This window comes from Mobula birostris, chromosome 24 (assembly GCF_030028105.1).
Source record: "Mobula birostris isolate sMobBir1 chromosome 24, sMobBir1.hap1, whole genome shotgun sequence".
Classification (NCBI taxonomy): Eukaryota; Metazoa; Chordata; class Chondrichthyes; order Myliobatiformes; family Myliobatidae; genus Mobula; species Mobula birostris.
Window position 1 is genome coordinate 8424792 of NC_092393.1, and position 19753 is coordinate 8444544.

At 44.5% G+C, this 19753-nt stretch overlaps 1 protein-coding gene across 1 annotated transcript in view; it reads left to right on the plus strand.

Annotated features, from left to right (window-relative positions):
* evpla (envoplakin a) overlaps positions 1 to 19753 on the plus strand; it is an 82228-nt gene that overhangs the window by 38590 nt on the left and 23885 nt on the right. Inside the window, exons 9-16 of the mRNA XM_072242386.1 lie at positions 150 to 245; positions 7222 to 7344; positions 7922 to 8068; positions 8411 to 8565; positions 14977 to 15119; positions 15358 to 15515; positions 16849 to 17027; positions 18086 to 18224. Of these exons, the coding sequence (XP_072098487.1) occupies positions 150 to 245; positions 7222 to 7344; positions 7922 to 8068; positions 8411 to 8565; positions 14977 to 15119; positions 15358 to 15515; positions 16849 to 17027; positions 18086 to 18224 (1140 nt within the window). The remainder of the gene's footprint in view (positions 1 to 149; positions 246 to 7221; positions 7345 to 7921; positions 8069 to 8410; positions 8566 to 14976; positions 15120 to 15357; positions 15516 to 16848; positions 17028 to 18085; positions 18225 to 19753) is intronic.

A 19753-nucleotide genomic window follows, 5' to 3' on the forward strand; every position in this document is an offset into this window, starting at 1 on the left:
GGACATCTTATTGACAAGCAACCATAGAAATACATGAATGAATATGTGTCATCTTTATATCTGGATCGTTGCTTTTTGACTTAGGACGAAGAGTCCTGTCCTATGTGCATTGGATGGAAATCTTAACATATGTAGATCCTCTCTTGCAGGCTCACAAGGATGCTGTGAAGAATGAATGGCAACAGTTTCTGAATCTCTGCATCTGCCAGGAGGCACATCTGAACAACGTGGAGGATTATAGAAAGGTAATGATAGGCAGTGTAGACGCCTTGGGCTCCCTGTGAAGGAGTTAACCTTTCAGAGGAAAGATATATCCTAGGCAACACAACTCTGAAGAGAGAAGCCAAGTTGATGACCAAAGATTGAGATCAGAATCTGGCATGGCTAAAGGCCAATCTCAGGATTGAACAACACTATACGACCATAAGACATAAGACATAGGACCAGAATTAGGCCATCTGGCCTATCGAGTGTCCACCATTCAATCATGACTGATCTTTTTTTCTATCTCCTCCACAACCCCAGTTCCTGGCCTTCTCCCCATAACCTTTGATGCCATGTCCAATCAAGAACCCATCAATCTCTGCCTTAAATACACCCAATGACCTGGCCTCCACAACTACATGAGGCAACAAATCCCACAAATTCACCACCCTTTGGCTAAAGAAATTTCTCTGCATCTCTGTTTTGAAAGGGTGCCCCTTTATCTTGAGGCTATGCCTTAGAACGTATCTGGGGATCTAGCAACTGGGATTTGAACCTAGGACCTCTCACACCCCAGGCGAGAAACATTCCTGTTTATTTATTGGAAATGGCCCTTTCATTATTAGTCCACATGCATTGCTGTTAGTCTGTACTCACTCCTTCCGAGCCTATGGTGAGAGGGTTACGTGGTAAGAGACTGAGAGGTGGTGATGCTCAGAGGAGCAATACCACCACTGGAAGTTACCGTGCATACTCTGCAGACAATTAGAAAGTAAAATGGTATGTTACAAGAAGATTTGAATAGGAGTTTTGGCTGGCTGGTGGCACAATGACATCAGCGCCAGACTCCGGAACGAAGGTTCCTGGGTTCGAATCCAGTCGGGGCCACTCCTGAGTACGCTTTCCATCCGTGCCGGGTTGAGTGTTGAGATCGCAACCCGACCTCGTAAAATAAAGGGAAAAATACTGCGAAATGTCTGTGTGAGGAGTGGCATGCCACACAGTTTCTCTCTCGCTCCGTGCCCTGTAAAGGCATGAAAAAGACATCATCCCACCAACATCGCACACGCATGCACATGCAGACGCACATGCACGCACGCACACACCAAAAAGTAAAGATTTGAGTAGAGATATATTTGCTCCACATGTTTGGGTCCTAGTTATTCTGCATCTGGAGCATTAGTACAGATCTAGTCTCAGTACCAAGAAAGGATTTATCTGTAGTAAAGGGAGTGTAGCTAAGAGATTAAATCATTTCCTGGAATAGAGTGTGAGGTGAGGTTAACCAGACTCCCTAAAGTTTGGAAGAATAGGAGGTGGGTAAGAAATCCTTATGGGACTTGGCATTAGAGGAATCCTGATACGGGCTTTCGACCCGATTCATCGGCAATTCCCCTCTCCCCACAGAGGCTGGTCAGCTCATTCAGTCCTTCCCGCAGGTTCTTTCTTGCTTTAGATTCCAGTGTCTCCAGTATCCATGTCTCTGTTGACATGGGGGTGCAGGGATGGTATTTCCTTTCGCTGGGATATCTAGGGGTCACAGTCTCAAGCTCAGAGGTCAGCCATATGTCTTCATCCAGAGGGAGGAGAGTCTTTGGGGGGGCAATATCTAAGATGGTAAGGAGTTCTGTCACTGGTGTTGAGGAAGGAGACAGCTTTTTCAAATGATAAGGGAGTCCGTGGTTGGGATTAGTGCAGGGACGTGGCGCTGGGGTAAAAGACCAGCTGTTGAACAGTGATACAGACATAAAGCACCCAGTCCCATTCCTTTCGACTGCTTATGCTCTGATGTCGTCTTTCTTTCTAGGCACTCTGGAATTCTGATTTTGAGCTAAAATTCAAGATATTTAAAAAGCGATTTGACAGGGTAGTGACAGAGATTAGCAATTTTCTGAAAAGAGAAAGAAGAACAAGAAGATAGAGGAAAGGTTTAATAGGAACTTGAGGAGCTATGTTTTTCTGTACCTCTGCACACAAAGAGAAATTAGAAGTCTCTGTCCCCCAAAGCACTGTAGATGTGAAGGTCTATTGAAATGTGTACCCTTCTAATCACGCACCTTACAGGGAATATATGGTTACACTGAGGACTGCTTTGAAAGGGCAGGGAGGCAATGTTTTTTTTTGAAACAGTGAAAACTGAGGCCTCTTTAAAACTATGGGGAGTCTTAGAGATTAAATCAGAAAGGGGTCAAAGATAGGGTGTAGATTTAAACTAATTGGTGGAAGTCTTAGCGGGAGGCTGAGGAAAAGTATTTTCGTGCAGAAGCACGGGATGTCAACTCGAAGAATTGTGAACTGCAGGGACAGACGCTAGAAAGAGGGATGTGGCTACAAGAGCCCCTCTTCTACCAGCAACAGGATAATGCCAGTTGGCTTATTTCTGGGAAGTGAATTTTCTGTGATCCAAGGCAGAATCAGTAAGTGGTACTGAAGATGAGGTGCTACGGCAAGACTGGTGAGATTTAGATTAGCTGCGAGCTGGCTGATCTGACTGCTTTGAGGCTTGTTTACATAAATCCAAAGACACTGCACTGTGCAGCTGAACATTCCTACCCCGGAGCTGAATATTCATAACCCATAAGACTATAAGATAGACCGTAAGATATAGGAGCAGAAGTAGGCCATTCAGCCCGAGTCCTAACCCGGAGCTGAACATTTGCTCCAGTGGACTCAACACTTCTTGAGAAATTTTATCTTCAACATTTCAGCAAGACATTTTGTTTAACCCAGCACTTCTTTACCCAGCCAATCAGTAGTGTAAAACATAAAGTACATCTGCTGTCACTCACTAGTTTGAAAAACAACAGCTTTTATTTAATCACCAGAGACTCAGATTATAGCAACTGCTTCCCCTGAAACTGTGCTGTTTAAAGAGGCACTGATCAGAATGCACTTCGCTCTCACTGAAAGTTCGCGTGTAGTCGCACACCGGTAAATGGTAATTAGCTTATCACTGTCCCATGCACCAAGATACAGTGGAGAAGTGTTTTGCATGTTATCCCAACAGATCATTTCATGCATAAGCATATCGTGATAGTATAAAAGGAAAACAAAATATTAAATTGCAGAATATAGTGTTACATTTTTAGAGAAAATAAATCAAATCGGTTAATTGTCATTCAAACCATACTTGGATACAGCCGAACGAGACAGCATCCCTCTGGGGCCAAGGTGCAAGAACATACACGCACATTCAAAATAACAAAAAAGGGGGAAAAAAAGAACATAGTCATGTGAGAAAACACATTTTTAGTCCAAGACCCTGATCGACAAGTCCCAGCAAATTGATAGTTCCAGGCAGACCAGACTGCAATTCAACCAATCCAACACTGGAGGGCAGCACTCATGGGAGAGGACATCCCCAACCATGTCTGGAAGCCACTCTACAATACAAGCCTGAGCAATGAGACCCAGTCCTCGCTACAACACCTACCTCTCCACCAAACAAGGGAAGCAGGCCTGCAGCAATAAATATCCAACAGGGTCTTGTCATTGCAAAAGAAATGTCCAAGACAATCACTCATGGATTCACCACGTGCCACCTTCGCGCCAACTCAGGCGCTTCTGAGTAGCAGACAGCAGCATGGTCTTCACCCAGGTCAGCTCTCCTGAACCCAATCCCGCCTCCCTTGACCCGGTTCAGAGGTTCAGTGAGGACCCAACTTGTTCCTTGTGCCCGATTCCGGAAACCCTGAAGCATACTCTGGTAAGCTGCAACACCAGCCTCACACACGGTGTCACCACCAAGTCTCGAAGAGTTGTTCACCGAGGCTAAGAGGGTAGCAACTGACTCCTTACCCTGTAGGATGACCAACACTCTGACACCAGCAGCATTTGTTCAGGAGGGAGAGAAAAGACCAACTAGTCTCCTTCCTTAGCCAGAAACAGGTCAGATGAACATGGCCTGTAACTGGAAAATGCTGGTGGATGTCAATAAACAACTCACCTTTCATCCAGAAATTGCTACCACCAACCTTAGGCCAGACTGGGTTCTCTGGTCCAAGTCATTACAGATCGTCTAGAGCGTGGAGCTCACAGCCCCGTGGGAGGACTCAGTGTCCAAGTCATTACAGATCGTCTAGAGCGTGGAGCTCAGCCCCGTGGGAGGACTCAATGTCCAAGTCATTACAGATTGTCTAGAGCGTGGAGCTCACAGCCCCGTGGGAGGGCTCAGTGTCCGAGTCATTACAGATTGTCTAGAGCGTGGAGCTCACAGCCCCGTGGGAGGACTCAGTGTCCGAGTCATTACAGATCGTCTAGAGCGTGGAGCTCACAGCCCCGTGGGAGGACTCAGTAGCTGAAGCATAAGAACACAGGAGGCTACACTGTGCAGATCTAGCGGCTGAAGCTCAGTGACAGGGCTGGAAAACCAACGTTTGTCCGGTGGATTTGTAGCCACATCCACCATCAAACTGCTGAAGGAGCTAGAGACCCGTGATCAGACTGTGCGGCAAACCAACAGAGTCACATCAGAGGTGGCAGAAAGGAATAGTTAATGGCTTTGAATCAAGCGAAGAGACCTCTCCTGGGCTCCAAGATAGCATCGAGAGAGTTGGCGGACACAATGGGGGGGGGGGGGTGACTCTGGAAATGTAGTGGGCTAATTGATAAAACCTCGAGGAAAGAGACTGCCACTTGAAAACACCTGCATGTCAGCCCTGGTGTCGTGCCACTCCCAACATCAAGGCAGTCTCGAGCAGAGCTCACAACCATCGGTACAAGGATATTAACATCTTACCCTGTTGATTTCTCATGGGTTTTGTGGATGTAAATCTGACCGATTGTAAATTGGTTTATTAATATCACATGTACTGAGATACAGTCAAAATCTTTGTTTTGCGTGCCATCCATACGGATTTCATCTCATCAGTTCACCAAGGAAAAAGCAGCAACAGAGTAGGGAGTAAAGCGCAGTGCAGGCAGATAATGTGCAAGGCTATAATGAGGCCTGGAGTCCATTTTGTTTTACAAAGGGAGCATCCAATTACGGATAGAAGCTCTCTTTGAACCTGCTGCCTGAAAGATCAAGACCAAGCTGACATTGGGTCCTGGGGAAGCATATTGATACGCTCCCCCATGTGGACATGGTGGAGGATTACAAATACCTGGGGATACAAACTGACAATAAACTGGACTGGTCAAAGAACACTGAGGCTGTCTACAAGAAGGGTCAGAGTCGTCTCTATTTCCTGAGGAGACTGAGGTCCTTTAACATCTGCCGGACGATGCTGAGGATGTTCTACGAGTCTGTGGTGGCCAGTGCTATCATGTTTACTGTTGTGTGCTGGGGCAGCAGGCTGAGGGTAGCAGACACCAACAGAATCAACAAACTCATTCATAAGGCCAGTGATGTTCTGGGGATGGAACTGGACTCTCTGACGGTGGTGTCTGAAAAGAGGATGCTGTCTAAGTTACATGCCATCTTGGACAATGTCTCCCATCCACTACATAATGTACTGGTTGGGCACAGGAGTACATTCAGCCAGAGACTCATTCCTCTGAGATGCAACACAGAGCGTCATAGGAAGTCATTCCTGCCTGTGGCCATCAAACTTTACAACTCCTCCCTTGGAGGGTCAGACACCCTGAGCCGATAGGCTGGTCCTGGACTTATTTCATAATTTACAGGCATAATTTACATATTATTATTTAACTATTTATGGTTTTATTACCATTTATTATTTATGGTGCAACTGTAACGAAAACCAATTTCCCCCGGGATCAATAAAGTATGCCTATGACTATTCAATCAGTGTGGGATTCTGACCATTGTGTTGTAGAGCTCCCTCTGTGGTCTTTCAGGAGCCTGCAAAGGTCAGTGTGTTGAGTGACAGCACTGTTGCCTGGTGCACCAGCTAAACCGTATAGTGTTCTAAAGTAAGTCTGCTATCACTCAACAGTAGCCGTGTTTCCCCCTCCTCTTTTCTTCCATCCTCATCACCCCATCCTATCTCTAACAATGTGCATTCAAATGGTGAGAATTTACTCAAAAGAGCAAAACCACTCAGCCTTCCAGAAGATATTGGAATACATTACAGGGAGTAAAGCATCGCACTCCTTCTCCATGTCTCGCATCACACCTTCCCCTGGCTAATGTGCTCGTCTGGTTTCATTAATTTCTAACCATTATTGTTTATGACCACTCTGTTAGGGTTTCAGCTAAGAAGATAACTAACAAATTCCAGCCATTAAGCCTTTTGCATAACAGGAAGTAACCCGACATTGAATTATCTGGGGCCAGGAGGAGAGTGGAGGAGAGGAGAACACAATGCCTTATCGTGAACAGAAACACACTAGACTTCAGGTGCTGGAATCTGGAGCAACATCCAACTTCCTGATACGAGGTTTTCCCTGAAATGTCAGCAATTCCTCTCCCCTCAAAGATGCTGCGCGACCCACTGAGTTCCTCCAGCAGGTTGTTTGTTACTTATTGTGAATCCCTGTTCAGATTGTACCAGCTCACACCAGCTTGTAGCCTTTAGGGGTTTATCTGTTCTATATCCATTCCTCACCCTGACATTGGCTGCTAGACTGGGTCCAGTCCACTTTGAAATATCTCATTCATTATCCAATTCCATCATCTTCACTTTCCCTATATCTATATCTCAGATCTTCTCCAGTGTATCTGACGTCGACTATATTTTTACTTCTCTAAGCTTGGGAATGTCTTCCTTAATCTCTATGCTTCTCGACGTAATCTTTCTCCTTCACTGAGACACAAGAGAAAGTGCAGATGCTGGGAATCTGGAGCAACACACATCAAGCTTAAGGAACTCAATGCATCAAGCAGCATCTCTTGAGGGAAACGTTGAGTCAATGCTTCAGGTCCAAACTCCTTGCCTGAGGCTTTGTTTACCATCTCAAGGGCCTCAGTGTCAAATTGTGTTTGATGGTGCTCCTCTGTTATATGTCTAAGCGCAAGTTGTTCTGTTGCAGAAACCTGCCAACTTGTGAAATATTTTTCTTCCACTGCTTCACACCCTCTCAACCTTGTTTTTATCTTCTCTGCCACCCCAGTTTCAGTATGACGCAGACAATCTCAGCCAGTCAATCAAAAAGCACAATGCAGAGTTGGACAACAAGTACTCCACATACAACGACAATCCCCGCTATGCGTCTGACCTGCTCCGCCAGTTTGAAGTGAGTGCTTCTAGTCTTAATTCTATCAATCTCCTTTCTTTCAACCCTACATTACTGGATTTAGTATTCTATATCATTGAAATTCCTGATGGAACAAGTGATATGAAGACAAAGTTTTAGAGTGACCAGGTTTCCACCATTATACTTGTGTTTTGATGAAGCATGCCAACTGGAAGAAAATTTCACAGCACCCAAAAATACGGCTTAAATATGAGGGTAACGAGGCCGTACACTTGACGTAGTCTGAATTTTAACAGCTTTCATTGCAAGCCGGTCAAAGAAGTAAAAACCTTATGAGGTCTAAGGTGAGTGGCTGATTGGATCTGTAGTTGGAAGGCAGGGGTAATCATTGAAAAGTAGTTTTGTAACAGGAATGATGTTACTTATTCCTACACAGCCCAGTACTAATCTCTTGATTTTTTCTAATGTTTTTAGTGATTTAGACCTAGATAGAGGGGCCATGATGGTGAGATTTGTTGACAGTACAGAAATTAGCCATGTGGTTAAAAGCGAGATGGAAAGTTTTGGACTCCACAATCCCACGGGATCCTAACTCCCACTTCTCCCTCTCTCCCAGGATGATGAGAAAAATATTATCCAAATGGACAAAGAGTTGAACGATCTGAGACAACGGAGCCAGCAGATCGCACCACTGAAAGCCCGACGCACTCCTGTTTCCAAACCTTTTCCAGTGACTGCACTGTGTGACTGGCATGATGGACAGGTGAGGAAAAAGGAAGACAAGCCAGCAATTAATTAAATAGCCATTCAGCATGCGTTTAGGATGAAACTGGAGGCAGAGTGAGAAACCCTAACAGTAACTGGCCAAGTGTGCAAGCTCCACAGAGCCAACACTGGAGGTCAGGACCAAACCTGGGTCGATGGGAACCGTGATGCAGCTGCACCTACCTGCTGTGCCACTATGAATCACAGTGAATTATTGACGTCCTAAATGACCACAGCAGTGTTTTTAGAGTGAGGAAGACCGACAGTGCCAACTAAAGTGTCTGCTTGTTCTGTGCTATCAGGTGACTGACCTAATTAGAATCCTTTTTATCCATTTCAGAATGAAGTAGTTCGTGACGAGAAGCTGATACTCCAAGACAACAATGATTTAGAGAACTGGGTGGTGGTGAACAATGCTAAACAGACCCAGCGTGTCCCTGGAGTGTGCTTCAACATCCCTCCTCCTGACTCAGAGGTCATTGGTCAAGCAAACAGGTTAGCCCCATTTTAACTATGGATTTTATTTTCAAAATCAAGTGGTTATTATTCAACACAAACCCAAACAGTGATTATTTGCAAGCTATTAGCAACCTGGTAGACTTGAATGTGGAAATTCAGTGTGGATGGATTTTCCACTATTTCATGAACAAGAAAGGAAATCTTTGACTAACTTTAAGGAAGTAATGTGGAATGTTGCTAATAACTGTACATTTGATGAAGTACTACTACTACTACTACGTCGACTCAGGCCTAGGGGGCTGGCGTCAGGCACGATGATGGACTCTCCACTTCTCCCTCTCCCTCATCAGTGTGTTCAGTTCATCTACATTAGCCGCGCCACTGTCTTCTAGGAGCGTGTTGACCATAGTCTTGGGGGGCTCCCAGGGTTCATCCTACATGGAGACCTTGCCACTTTCCATGAAGACTACATGGAAAGTGGCAAGGTCCTTGACAATGTAAGGTCCAAGGGAGTTGGAAAATAGTTGGCTTGAGGTGGGAAGAAAGGATGATGTAGTGACTGGGGGGCTGTTTGCTGTGAGTTTCTGCGCAGCTCAATCCTGTATATACTACAATCATTTAAACTAAAATGTACGAGCCATTGTAGGGACTGCGCAGGTGTGTGACGTCGGGCAGTGAAGTGCGTAAGATTTAAAAGGTCAGAAGTCCTGATTCGGGTTTAATTCATAGAGGGAAATCTGAGAATTAGAGCGGGAGTGCGGCGGAAGCCATTTTGAATTTTTCAATTTTTCATCGGAGCTAAGAGAGGCAGGACTGCGCAGGCATGTGACGTTGGGCAGTGAAGCGCAGAAGATTTAAAAGGAACACAGCCTTATACAGCAGGCAGCGTAGTAAGCTGGGAGCAGAGTGAAGGCCTCAGGGCTTAGGCGGAAATGGGCGAGGCGAGGAAGGTTTGGTTTTCAATTTTTCCTGTTATTTGAGGAGTGGGGCAGTATGAGTGTGAGGGCAGCTTGTTGTTCTCGGTGCCGGATGTGGGAGGTAGTGGAGTCTCCAAGCCTCCCAGACGTCCACATCTGCGCCAGGTGCGCCGAGATGCAGCTCCTAAGGGACCGCGTTAGGGAACAGGAGCTGCAGCTCGATGACCTTCATCTGGTCAGGGAGAGCGAGGAGTTGATAGAGAGGAGTTACAGGCAGGTGGTCACACCGGGGCCACGGGAGGCAGATAAGTGGGTCACGGTTAGAAGGGGGAAGGGGAAGAGTCAGGTAATAGGGAGTACCCCGGTGGCTGTGCCCCTTGACAATAGGTACTCCTGTTTGAGTACTGTTGGGGGGGACAGCTTACCCGCGGGAAGCGACAGTGGCCGTGCCTCCGGCACAGAGTCCGGCCCTGTAGCTCAGAGGGTAGGGAAAGGAAGAGGAGGGCAGTTGTGATAGGGGACTCTATAGTTAGGGGATCAGATAGGCGATTCTGTGGACGCAGTCTGGAGACCCGGATAGTAGTTTGCCTCCCTGGTGCCAGGGTCCGGGACGTTTCTGATTGCGTCCAAGAGATCCTGAAGTGGGAGGGTGAGGAGCCAGAGGTTGTGGTACATATAGGTACCAATGACATAGGTAGGAAAAGGGAAGAGGCCCTGAAGGAAGAATACAGGGAGTTAGGAAGGGAGTTGAGAAGAAGGACCGCAAAGGTAGTAATCTCAGGATTACTGCCTGTGCCACGTGACAGTGAGAGTAGGAATGGAATGAGGTGGAGGATAAATGCGTGGCTGAGGGATTGGAGCAGGGGGCAGGCATTCAAGTTTTTGGATCATTGGGAGCTCTTTTGGCGCAGGTGTGACCTGTACAAAAAGGACGGGTTGCACTTGAATCCTAGGGGAACCAATATCCTGGCGGGGAGATTTGCGAGGGCTACTGAGGAGACTTTAAACTAGAATGGTTGGGGGGTGGGAATCAAATTGAAGAGTCTAGGAGAGAGGAGGTTAATTCACAAATAGAGAAAGCTAGTAGACAGTGCGTGAGGGAGGATAGGCAGGGGACAGAGAACGGGAGCACTCAGACCAAAGATGTAGGGGAGAAGGAAGAAAAAGACAAAATTGTTTGCTCCATTAGGGATAAACAGAGAGTAAGAGGTGGAGAGTTTCTTAAATGCATCTATTTTAATGCTAGGAGAACTGTAAGAAGGGTGGATGAGCTTAGATCATGGATTAATACCTGGAAATATGATGTTGTAGCTATTAGTGAAACATGGTTGCAGGAGGGGTGTGATTGGCAACTAAATACTCCTGGATTTCGTTGCTTCAAGTGTGATAGAATTGGAGGGGCAAGAGGGGGATGTGTTGCATTGCTTGTCAGAGAAAATGTAACAGTGGTGCTTTGGCAGGATAGTTTAGAGGACTCGTCTAGGGAGGCTACTTGGGTGGAATTGAGGAATGGGAAAGGTGTAGTGATGCTTATAGGGGTGTATTATAGACCACCTAATGGGGAGTGAGAATTGGAGGAGCAAATTTGTAAGGAGATAGCAGATATTTGTAGTAAGCACAAGGTTGTGATTGTGGGAGATTTTAATTTTCCACATATTGACTGGGAAGCCCATTCTCTAAAAGAGCTGGATGGTTTGGAGTTTGTAAAATGTGTGCAAGATAGTTTTTTGCAGCAATACATAGAGGTACCAACTAGAGAAGGGGAAGTGTTGGATCTCCTGTTAGGGAATGAGATAAGGCAGGTGACGAAGGTATGTGTTGGGGAGCACTTCGGGTCCAGTGATCATAATACCATTAGTTTCAATATAATTATGGAGAAGAATAGGACTGGACCCAGGGTTGAGATTTTCGATTGGAGAAAGGCTAACTTTGAGGAGATGTGAAAGGATTTAGAAGGAGTGGATTGGGACAATTTGTTTTATGGGAAGGATGTAATAGAGAAATGGGGGTCATTTAAAGGTGAAATTTTGAGGGCACAGGATCGTTATGTTCCTGTTAGGTTGAAAGGAAGGGTTAAAAGTTTGAGAGAGCCATGGTTTTCAAGGGATATTGGAAACTTGGTTCGGAAAAAGAGAGGGATCTTCAATAAATATAGGCAGCTTGGAGTAAATGAGGTGCTTGAGGAATATAAAGAATGTAAAAAGAATCTTAAGAAAGAAATTAGAAAAGCCAAAAGAAGATATGAGGTTGCTTTGGCAAGTAAGGTGAAAATAAATCCAAAGGGTTTCTACGGTTATATTATAGCAAAAGGATAGTGAGGGATAAAATTGGTCCCTTAGAGAACTAGAGTGCACGGCTATGTGCGGACCCAAAAGAGATGGGGGAGATTTTGAACAATTTCTTTTCTTCGGTATTCACTAAGGAGAAAGATATTGAATTGTGTAAGGTAAGGGAAACAAGAAAGGTAGTTATGGAAAGTATGATGATTAAAGAAGAGGAAGTACTGGCGCTTTTAGGGAATATAAAAGTGGATAAACCTCCGGGTCCAGACAGAATATTCCCTAGGACCTTGAGGGAAGTTAGTGTGGAACTAGCAGGGGCTCTGACAGAAATATTTCAAACGTCATTAGAAACGGGGATGGTGCTGGAGGATTGGCATATTGGTCATGTTGTTCCATTGTTTAAGAAGGGTTCTAAGAGTAAACCTAGCAATCATCGGCCTGTGAGTTTGACGTCAGTGGTGAGTAAATTGATGGAGTGTATTCGTAGAGATGGTATATATAATTATTTGGATAGAAAGGGTCTGATTACAAACAGTCAACATGGATTTGTGCGTAGGAAGTCATGTTTGACAAATCTTATTGAATTCTTTGATGAGGTTACTAGGAAAGTTGAAGAGGGTAAAGCGGTGGATGTTGTCTATATGGACTTCAGTAAGGCCTTTGACAAGGTCCCACATGGAAGGTCAGTTAGGAAGGTTCAATCGTTAAGTATTAATATTGAAGTAGTAAAATGGATTCAGCAGTGGCTGGATGGGAGATGCCAGAGAGTAGTGGTGGATAACTGTGTGTCAGACCGGAGGACGGTGTCTAGTGGTGTGCCTCAGGGATCTGTACTGGGTCCAATGTTGTTTGTCATATATATTAATGATCTGGATGATGTGGTGGTAAATTGGATTAGTAAGTATGCAGATGATACTAAGATAGGTAGAGTTGTGGATAATGAAGTAGATTTTCAAAGCTTGCAGAGAGATTTAGGCCAGTTAGAAGAGTGGGCTGAAAGATGGCAGATGGAGTTTAATGCTGATAAATATGAGGTGCTACATTTTGGTAGGACTAATCAAAATAGGACATACATGGTAAATGGTAGGGCATTGAAGAATGCTGTAGAACAGAGGGATCTAGGAATAATGGTGCATAGTTCCCTGAAGGTGGAATCTCATGTGGATAGGGTGGTGAAGAAAGCTTTTGGTATGCTGGCCTTTATAAATCAGAGCATTGGGTATAGGAGTTGGGATGTAATGTTGAAATTGTATAAGGCATTGGTAAGGCCAAATTTGGAGTATTGTGTACAGTTCTGGTCACCGAATTATAGGAAAGATGTCAAGAAAATTGAGAGAGTACAGAGGAGATTTACTAGAATGTTGCCTGGGTTTCATCTGCTAAGTTACAGAGAAAGGTTGAACAAGTTGGGTCTTTATTCTTTGGAGCGTAGAAGGTTGAGGAGGGACTTGATAGAGGTATTTAAAATTATGAGGGGGATAGACAGAGTTGACATGGATAGGCTTTTTCCATTGAGAGTGGGGGAGATTCAAACAAGAGGACATGAGTTGAGAGTTAAAGGGCAAAAGTTTAGGGGTAACATGAGGGGGAACTTCTTTATTCAGAGAGTGGTAGCTGTGTGGAACGAGCTTCCAGCAGAAGTGGTTGAGGCAGGTTCGATGTTGGCGTTTAAAGTTAAATTGGATAGCTATATGGACAGGAAAGGAATGGAGGGATGTGGGCTGAGTGCAGGTCGGTGGGACTAAGTGAGAGTAGGAGTTTGGCATGGACTAGAAGGGCCGAGATGGCCTGTTTCTGTTCTGTAATTGTTATATTGTATATAAGAAGGTCTGCAGATGGTACAGGATTTGGATGTGGATTGATTGGACAAAAATAGCATTAAACAATGCAGATGAGAAGGCAAATGGCAAGTAGCATTCAGTTTAGTGCAGTCTGAGTAGAACGTTAAGGATGGTACCACAACGGAGTAAAGCTGTGACAGTAACGAGGGGTTATAGCAGACACTTAACAAGGATGTTTGATGCTTGTCAGACTTGGCTTATGAGGGTGGATTGGCTATGATGGAGCTATTTGCTTTAGAAAAGGGGAGATTAAAGATAAGATGCATCAAGATTATGAGAGATTTAAACAAGGACCAGTTTCCGTTAGCAGGGAGGCCAGGCAACATATTGTTAAACAAATTTACTAAATTTAAACTATAAAATTAAGAATAGTGCGAAGGAGTGAAGAGTTTTTGCCCTAAGAGCCTTGGTACAGGAGCAAGTCGGGAAATGACTTGCTGCACAGGAGGCAGGAAGACTCAGTGCATTCAGAAAGCCTCTTGCTGACCACGACAACGATGTTGGCTGAGAGCTGGGGTTTATTTTGTTTTACCAGAAATAGACACACTGTGCTGAAAGAACCCCTTCCTGTGCCATAAAATCTAAGGTCTGCAAATTGTGTGTACCTGGTGTGTTCCCAGCCACTCGAAAGAACCTCTAATTAAGATAGTTAATCCATGCCAAAATGAGCCTGGATTCCTGGAACACATGCATTGGAAATCTGCTGTCGATGGCACATTGGCAGTCGATGGGAAAAGTCTGCTTCTACCTGGGTTCAGTGCTTCCTATAAGTTTCAGGAGCTGATTAGGGGAGACCTCAATGCCTAATGGGCACTTCCCATTCAATGAGATCGGTCATAGGCCAGGTTACTGGTGAACATCAGAGCCATTCTACATACTAACACAGACATTGTGCTGTTCAGTGACTCATGCATCATCTGTTGGAGGAAAGAAATTGTCAACATTTGAGGTTGAAACCTTGCATTGGAACGTTTAGTTCAATAGCAGTGTTGAAATAGCTCCTTGAGTGCTGCCCCACCTGTTGTCATACAGGTAAGATGTGGATTAAGTAACACAAGAAATATTCTCCATACCATTTGATCAAGCACTCCCTGAGCAAGTACACACAATAAATCTCTCTTTGCACTGACTCATGGCAGGTCCAACCCTGATTGGATACCAAATAAAACTCCACTATATAATGTTCTAAGTGCAGAATGAACCCAGAGCAGAGTTTTACCTCCTTTCTAATCAATAGTTCCGTCCTGATGAAGGGTCTCGGCCCAAAATGTCAACTGTCCATTTCCCAGCATAGATGCTGCCTGACCCACTGAGTTCCTCCAGCTCCTTTGTACGTTGCTGCAAACTTCCAGCATCTACAAAATCTCTTGTGTCTCTGCTCAGTCGGTGTCTGCTGTTTACCTCTAGATTGGCGAAGGAACTGGATGATTTGAAGAAGAAACGGTCAGACACTCAGAATAAATTGAAAAACCGTTACAATGAATTACAGCAAACAAAACGGGACCACACAACCAAGGAAACCAGCTTGTTGACCCAAGCTGCAGCACCAGGTGAGAGAAGGGTGTTAATGGAGCATATGTTACTTTTTAGCTGTTCTCCATTCAGTGGAATATCTCCAAGTGTCAGATCCAAGCACCAATCAACAGGTTGAGGCTGTAGTGCTTATGTTGAATCTTTGGGTCACCCTTAGTGCTAGATCTGTGACCTAGGGTAAACGGGTAACCCTATTACCCTATTTGCTTCTGCTATATCACATGACCTGTCACTTGCCTGTTTCCCTCCGTTCAGGAAAGGATGATCCCCAGAGCAAAGATCTTCTGTCCAAGCTCAACAGGATCAATGACAACTTGGAAGATACTGAGAAGGATGTGATGTCCCATCTTCACATGCCAATCAACCGAAGTGCTCCCACTCAGGACATTGCTGACCGTCTCAAGGACCAGCAGGTAGGACAAACCAATCATTCCTGAAATTTAAAAAAAAACACTAAATAGAGAACACTGAAAATACTCAGCAGGTCAGGTAGCATCTGTGGGGACAGACGTAGATCGACGTTTCAGGTCGATCAGAGCAAGAAAAGCATTAGAAAACCAGGCACGTCTGAAATTGCAGGTGGAAGGGTGGAGAGATCAAAGTGAGTGCAGAGACCAAGTGATGCAAATGGTGGTAGTGACAGCAGAGAGAGGGGAGAGAAGGCTTGTTAAGTACACCTGACATACTGTACCTGAAGGAGGTGTATGTGGAAGGAAATGAATCGGGTAGAAGGCAGACACATCCTGAAGAGGTAGAGAGGTGAAAAGAATGTAAAAATTTTTTTGCGTTGGGGGTGGGGGGTAATTGATGTTTTTCTTTGAATGGTTTCATGGTTTTCTTTGTTTCGTAGCTGTCTGTGGGAAGACAAATCTCAGGACTGTATACGGCATAAATATTTTGAAAATAAATGTACCTTGAATGTTAAAAAAAACTCCTTGGGCTATGGTGGGGGAAAATTTCAGTTTCAGTGATTTTATGTCAGTACTTTTGTACCACTGGGCACAACTATCTGATCCATGAGGACAGTCCTGTCCCTGGGGGAGGCAGTATGGTTGTTGTAAGGATTTATTTTAGCCACATATACAGTGAACCCTCGTCTTACAGGTAATGGAAATTCAGCCTTACAGAATCCGCACAAAATTACTAAAAAGATCTGAGTAATGGAATAAACATTCACTTTTACAGAATTTATGTGAAAAATAATATAAACACACAATGTATATACAGAACTTAAATAATTTACTAAGGACAATGATCATAGGCTGCTAGTTCACAGTAGGAGACCATTTAAGAGATTTGTTTTGGAAACTGACAAGGCACTTCATATTATTGATACATGTACAATGATACTTTATCAAATTGTAAAATCTTGTTCATTAAAACAACAACCCTTCTCTTCTACTGACAATATAACATGATTTACTTGCCTGTAGACCACATACCTGCTGGATCATTACTTTTGTGAGGAAAAATTTCCATAGGGATATTTCTTCACTTATTACATGGGATTCAATGGGAAATAAAGGTTCACATTACTGAAAGTTACCCTGTATTCTGTAGAGTCCTAGTCTTGTAAGTGTAGTGTAGGAATATATCAGCAGAAGAGCTTAGCAAATAATGTTTATCCTGAGGGAGGCATATTTGTACTAAATAGCAAACAAGGGATTGATTCCTTTTGTGGATTACACGTGAAAATTTACTAAAACATTCTGTATGGTCAATTTACCAATCTGACTCTATTTGCAGGATATAAATAATCGCTTACAGAAGATTGGAGTAGAGAAAGATTCTGTAAAGAAAGAATGCGATTCACACCTTCTGAAGAAACCCACAGGGCCTTCTGCATCGCTGCTTCCAAAAAAGCTCAACGATGTGACGAATAAGCACAAACACGTCACCTCGCTGGCCAACCAATACCAGAACAAGTGAGTCACAGCACCCACCTTTATAGTCTCTCCATCATCACCCCCACCTTGAGTTTTCCAACTTCTTTGATTCCTGTCTCTACTCAGAACCAGGGCTGCTTATTCAACCCTGGAGGAGCAGGCTTGTTGTTCTCACATCACTGCAGGTTAAGAAGTTCTACAGAACTGCTCCAAATCACCATGGCTTTGGTGGAATTAGATAAGGGAAAAAATATTCAGAGTTGCAGGCAGCTTGGTGAACAGGGGACACCAGCTCAGGTGAAAAGAAATGAGCGGAAATGGAAAAGATTTTTAGACCTGAGATGTTGTCATCAGAGTGCATTCTACTATCTCAAAGGGTAGTGGAAACAGCTCCAAAAGCAGCTTTCAAAATGGAACTGGATACATAATGGGATGGAATTGGACATGGAGAATATGGCCAGTTCACTGGGTAGAATAGCATTGGCATAGAGTCATAGAGCACTACAGCACAAACCTTCCAGCGATATAGTCTGTACTGAATGGTTGTTCTGCCTAAGCCCGTTGACCCACATATGGACCATAGTCCTCCATATCCTTCCCATCCATGTACTTACCCAAACTTCTCTTAAACATTGCAATCAAACCCACATCCACCATTTCCACTGGTGGTTCGTTCTACACTCACACTATCCTCTGAGTAAAGAAGTTCCCCCTCAGGTTCCCCTTAAATATTTCACCTTTCACTCTAAACCTATGACCTCCAGTTCCAGTCTCACCCCACCTCAGTGGAAAAAGCCTGCTTGCATAGTGAGGCTTAGAGGGAGTTAATAGAGGGAAATGTGTTTATGTTATGGACTGGGCTGCATTCACAATTCTCTGCAATATCATGCAACCCTGGGCAAAGCAGTTGCCATACTGCTTTGTATCTGTGATACATCCAGTCAGGATGCTTTCTGTGTTGAATTGGTGAAAGTATTGGGGACATGCTGAATTTCTCATTGCTATTTATTATTCTTAAAGTTAATGGATGAATATGCGGGTCACTCCCCAATATCAAGGGGACACTTCTGAGAAATGTTTGTCTTTCCCTTGACCAGAGCATCATCACAATCAGAGTTGGAAACCAGCATTAAGAAAGCGAATGATGCCATTAGGAGAATCGAATCCGGTCTTGCAGAGGAGTCTGTGGTTCCTGCTACTTCCAACGCCATGCAGCAGAGGAAGACTGAGCTACAGGTAAGTACCTTGGGGGAGCCGGGAAAACTCAGCACAATGTTGAAACAGCCAAGAAAGGAAAAGCTGGTCCTTTGCCCATGGATCTGAACTCCAACTTCACACCATCAATCTACATTCAGTGTTGACTTTATTAGGTACACCTACCTGTACACCTGCTCGTCAATGCAATATTTAATCAGCCAATCATGTGGCAGCAACTCAATGCATAAAAGCATGCAGACATTGTCAAGAGGTTCAGTTGTTGTTTGAACCAAAGATCAGAATGGGGAAGAAATGTGATCTAAGTGACTTTGACTGTGGAATGATTGTTGGTGCCAGATGGGATGGTTTGAGTATCTCAGAAACTGCAGGTCTCCAGGTATTTTCATGCACAACAGTTCCTAGATTTTACAGAGAATGGTGCAAAAGACATAAAACATCCAGTGAGCGGCAGTTCTGTTTTGAGAGAGGTCAAAGAGGATTGGCCAGACTGGAAAGTGACAGTAACTCAAATAAACATATATTTCAACCACAAACAAGAGAAAACCTGCAGATGCTGGAAATCCAAGCAACCCATACAAAATGCCAAAGGAACTCAGCAGGCCAGGCAGAATCTATGGAAAAGAGTACGGTCTACGTTTCGGGCCGAAATCCTTCAGCAGGACTGGAAAAAGAAAACTAGAGTAGATTCAAAAGGTGCGGGGAGGGGAGAGAGAAACAGAAGGTGAAAGGTGACAAGCTGGCGGCGAGGACACGTTCTCAGGAAGGATACGTGGCTGTGGTAGCGGGATTGGGTGAGCACGTGGTTGAAGAGTCAGAGGGCTGCAGAGATCATAGAGGGGGAGCAGTGATGTGAACAATGATTTCTCAAACTTCTAGTAATGCTCCCCTTACTCACATCTCCTTCCCCATTTCCCATCCCCTTTCCCCCCCTCACGTTATCTCCTTACCTGCCCATCGCCTCCTTCTGGTGCTCCTCCTCCATTCTCTTTCTTCCCTAGTCTTCTGTCCCTTTCACCAATCAACTTCCCAACTCTTTACTTCATCCCTCCCTTCAGGTTTCACCTTTCACCTTGTGATTCTTCCTCCCCTCCCCCTCACCTTTTAAATCTATTCCTCGGTTTTTCATCTCCAGTCCTGCTGAAGGGTCTCGGCCTGAAACATCGACTGTACTCTTTTCCATTGCTACTGCCTGACCTGCTGAGTTCCTGAAGCGTTGTGTGTGCTGCACGTATTTCAACTGTGGTGTGCAGAAGAGCACCTCTGAACGCACAACACATTGAACCTTGAAGTGGATGGGCTACAGCAGAAGAAGACCATGAGCGTACACTTAGTGGCCACTTCATTAGGTTCAGGAGTTACCTAAGCAACACACACAAAATGAGGAAGAAGGGATGGAAAAGTAGGCTGCTGCCTGACCTGCTGATCTTCTCCAGAGTTCTGTGTCTGCGTGTGTTGCTTTGGATTTCCAGCATCTGCAGAATTTCTTGTGTTCACCCAATAGACTGGCACTTTTTTAAGAAATATATTTGACCCCAAAATACAGAGGA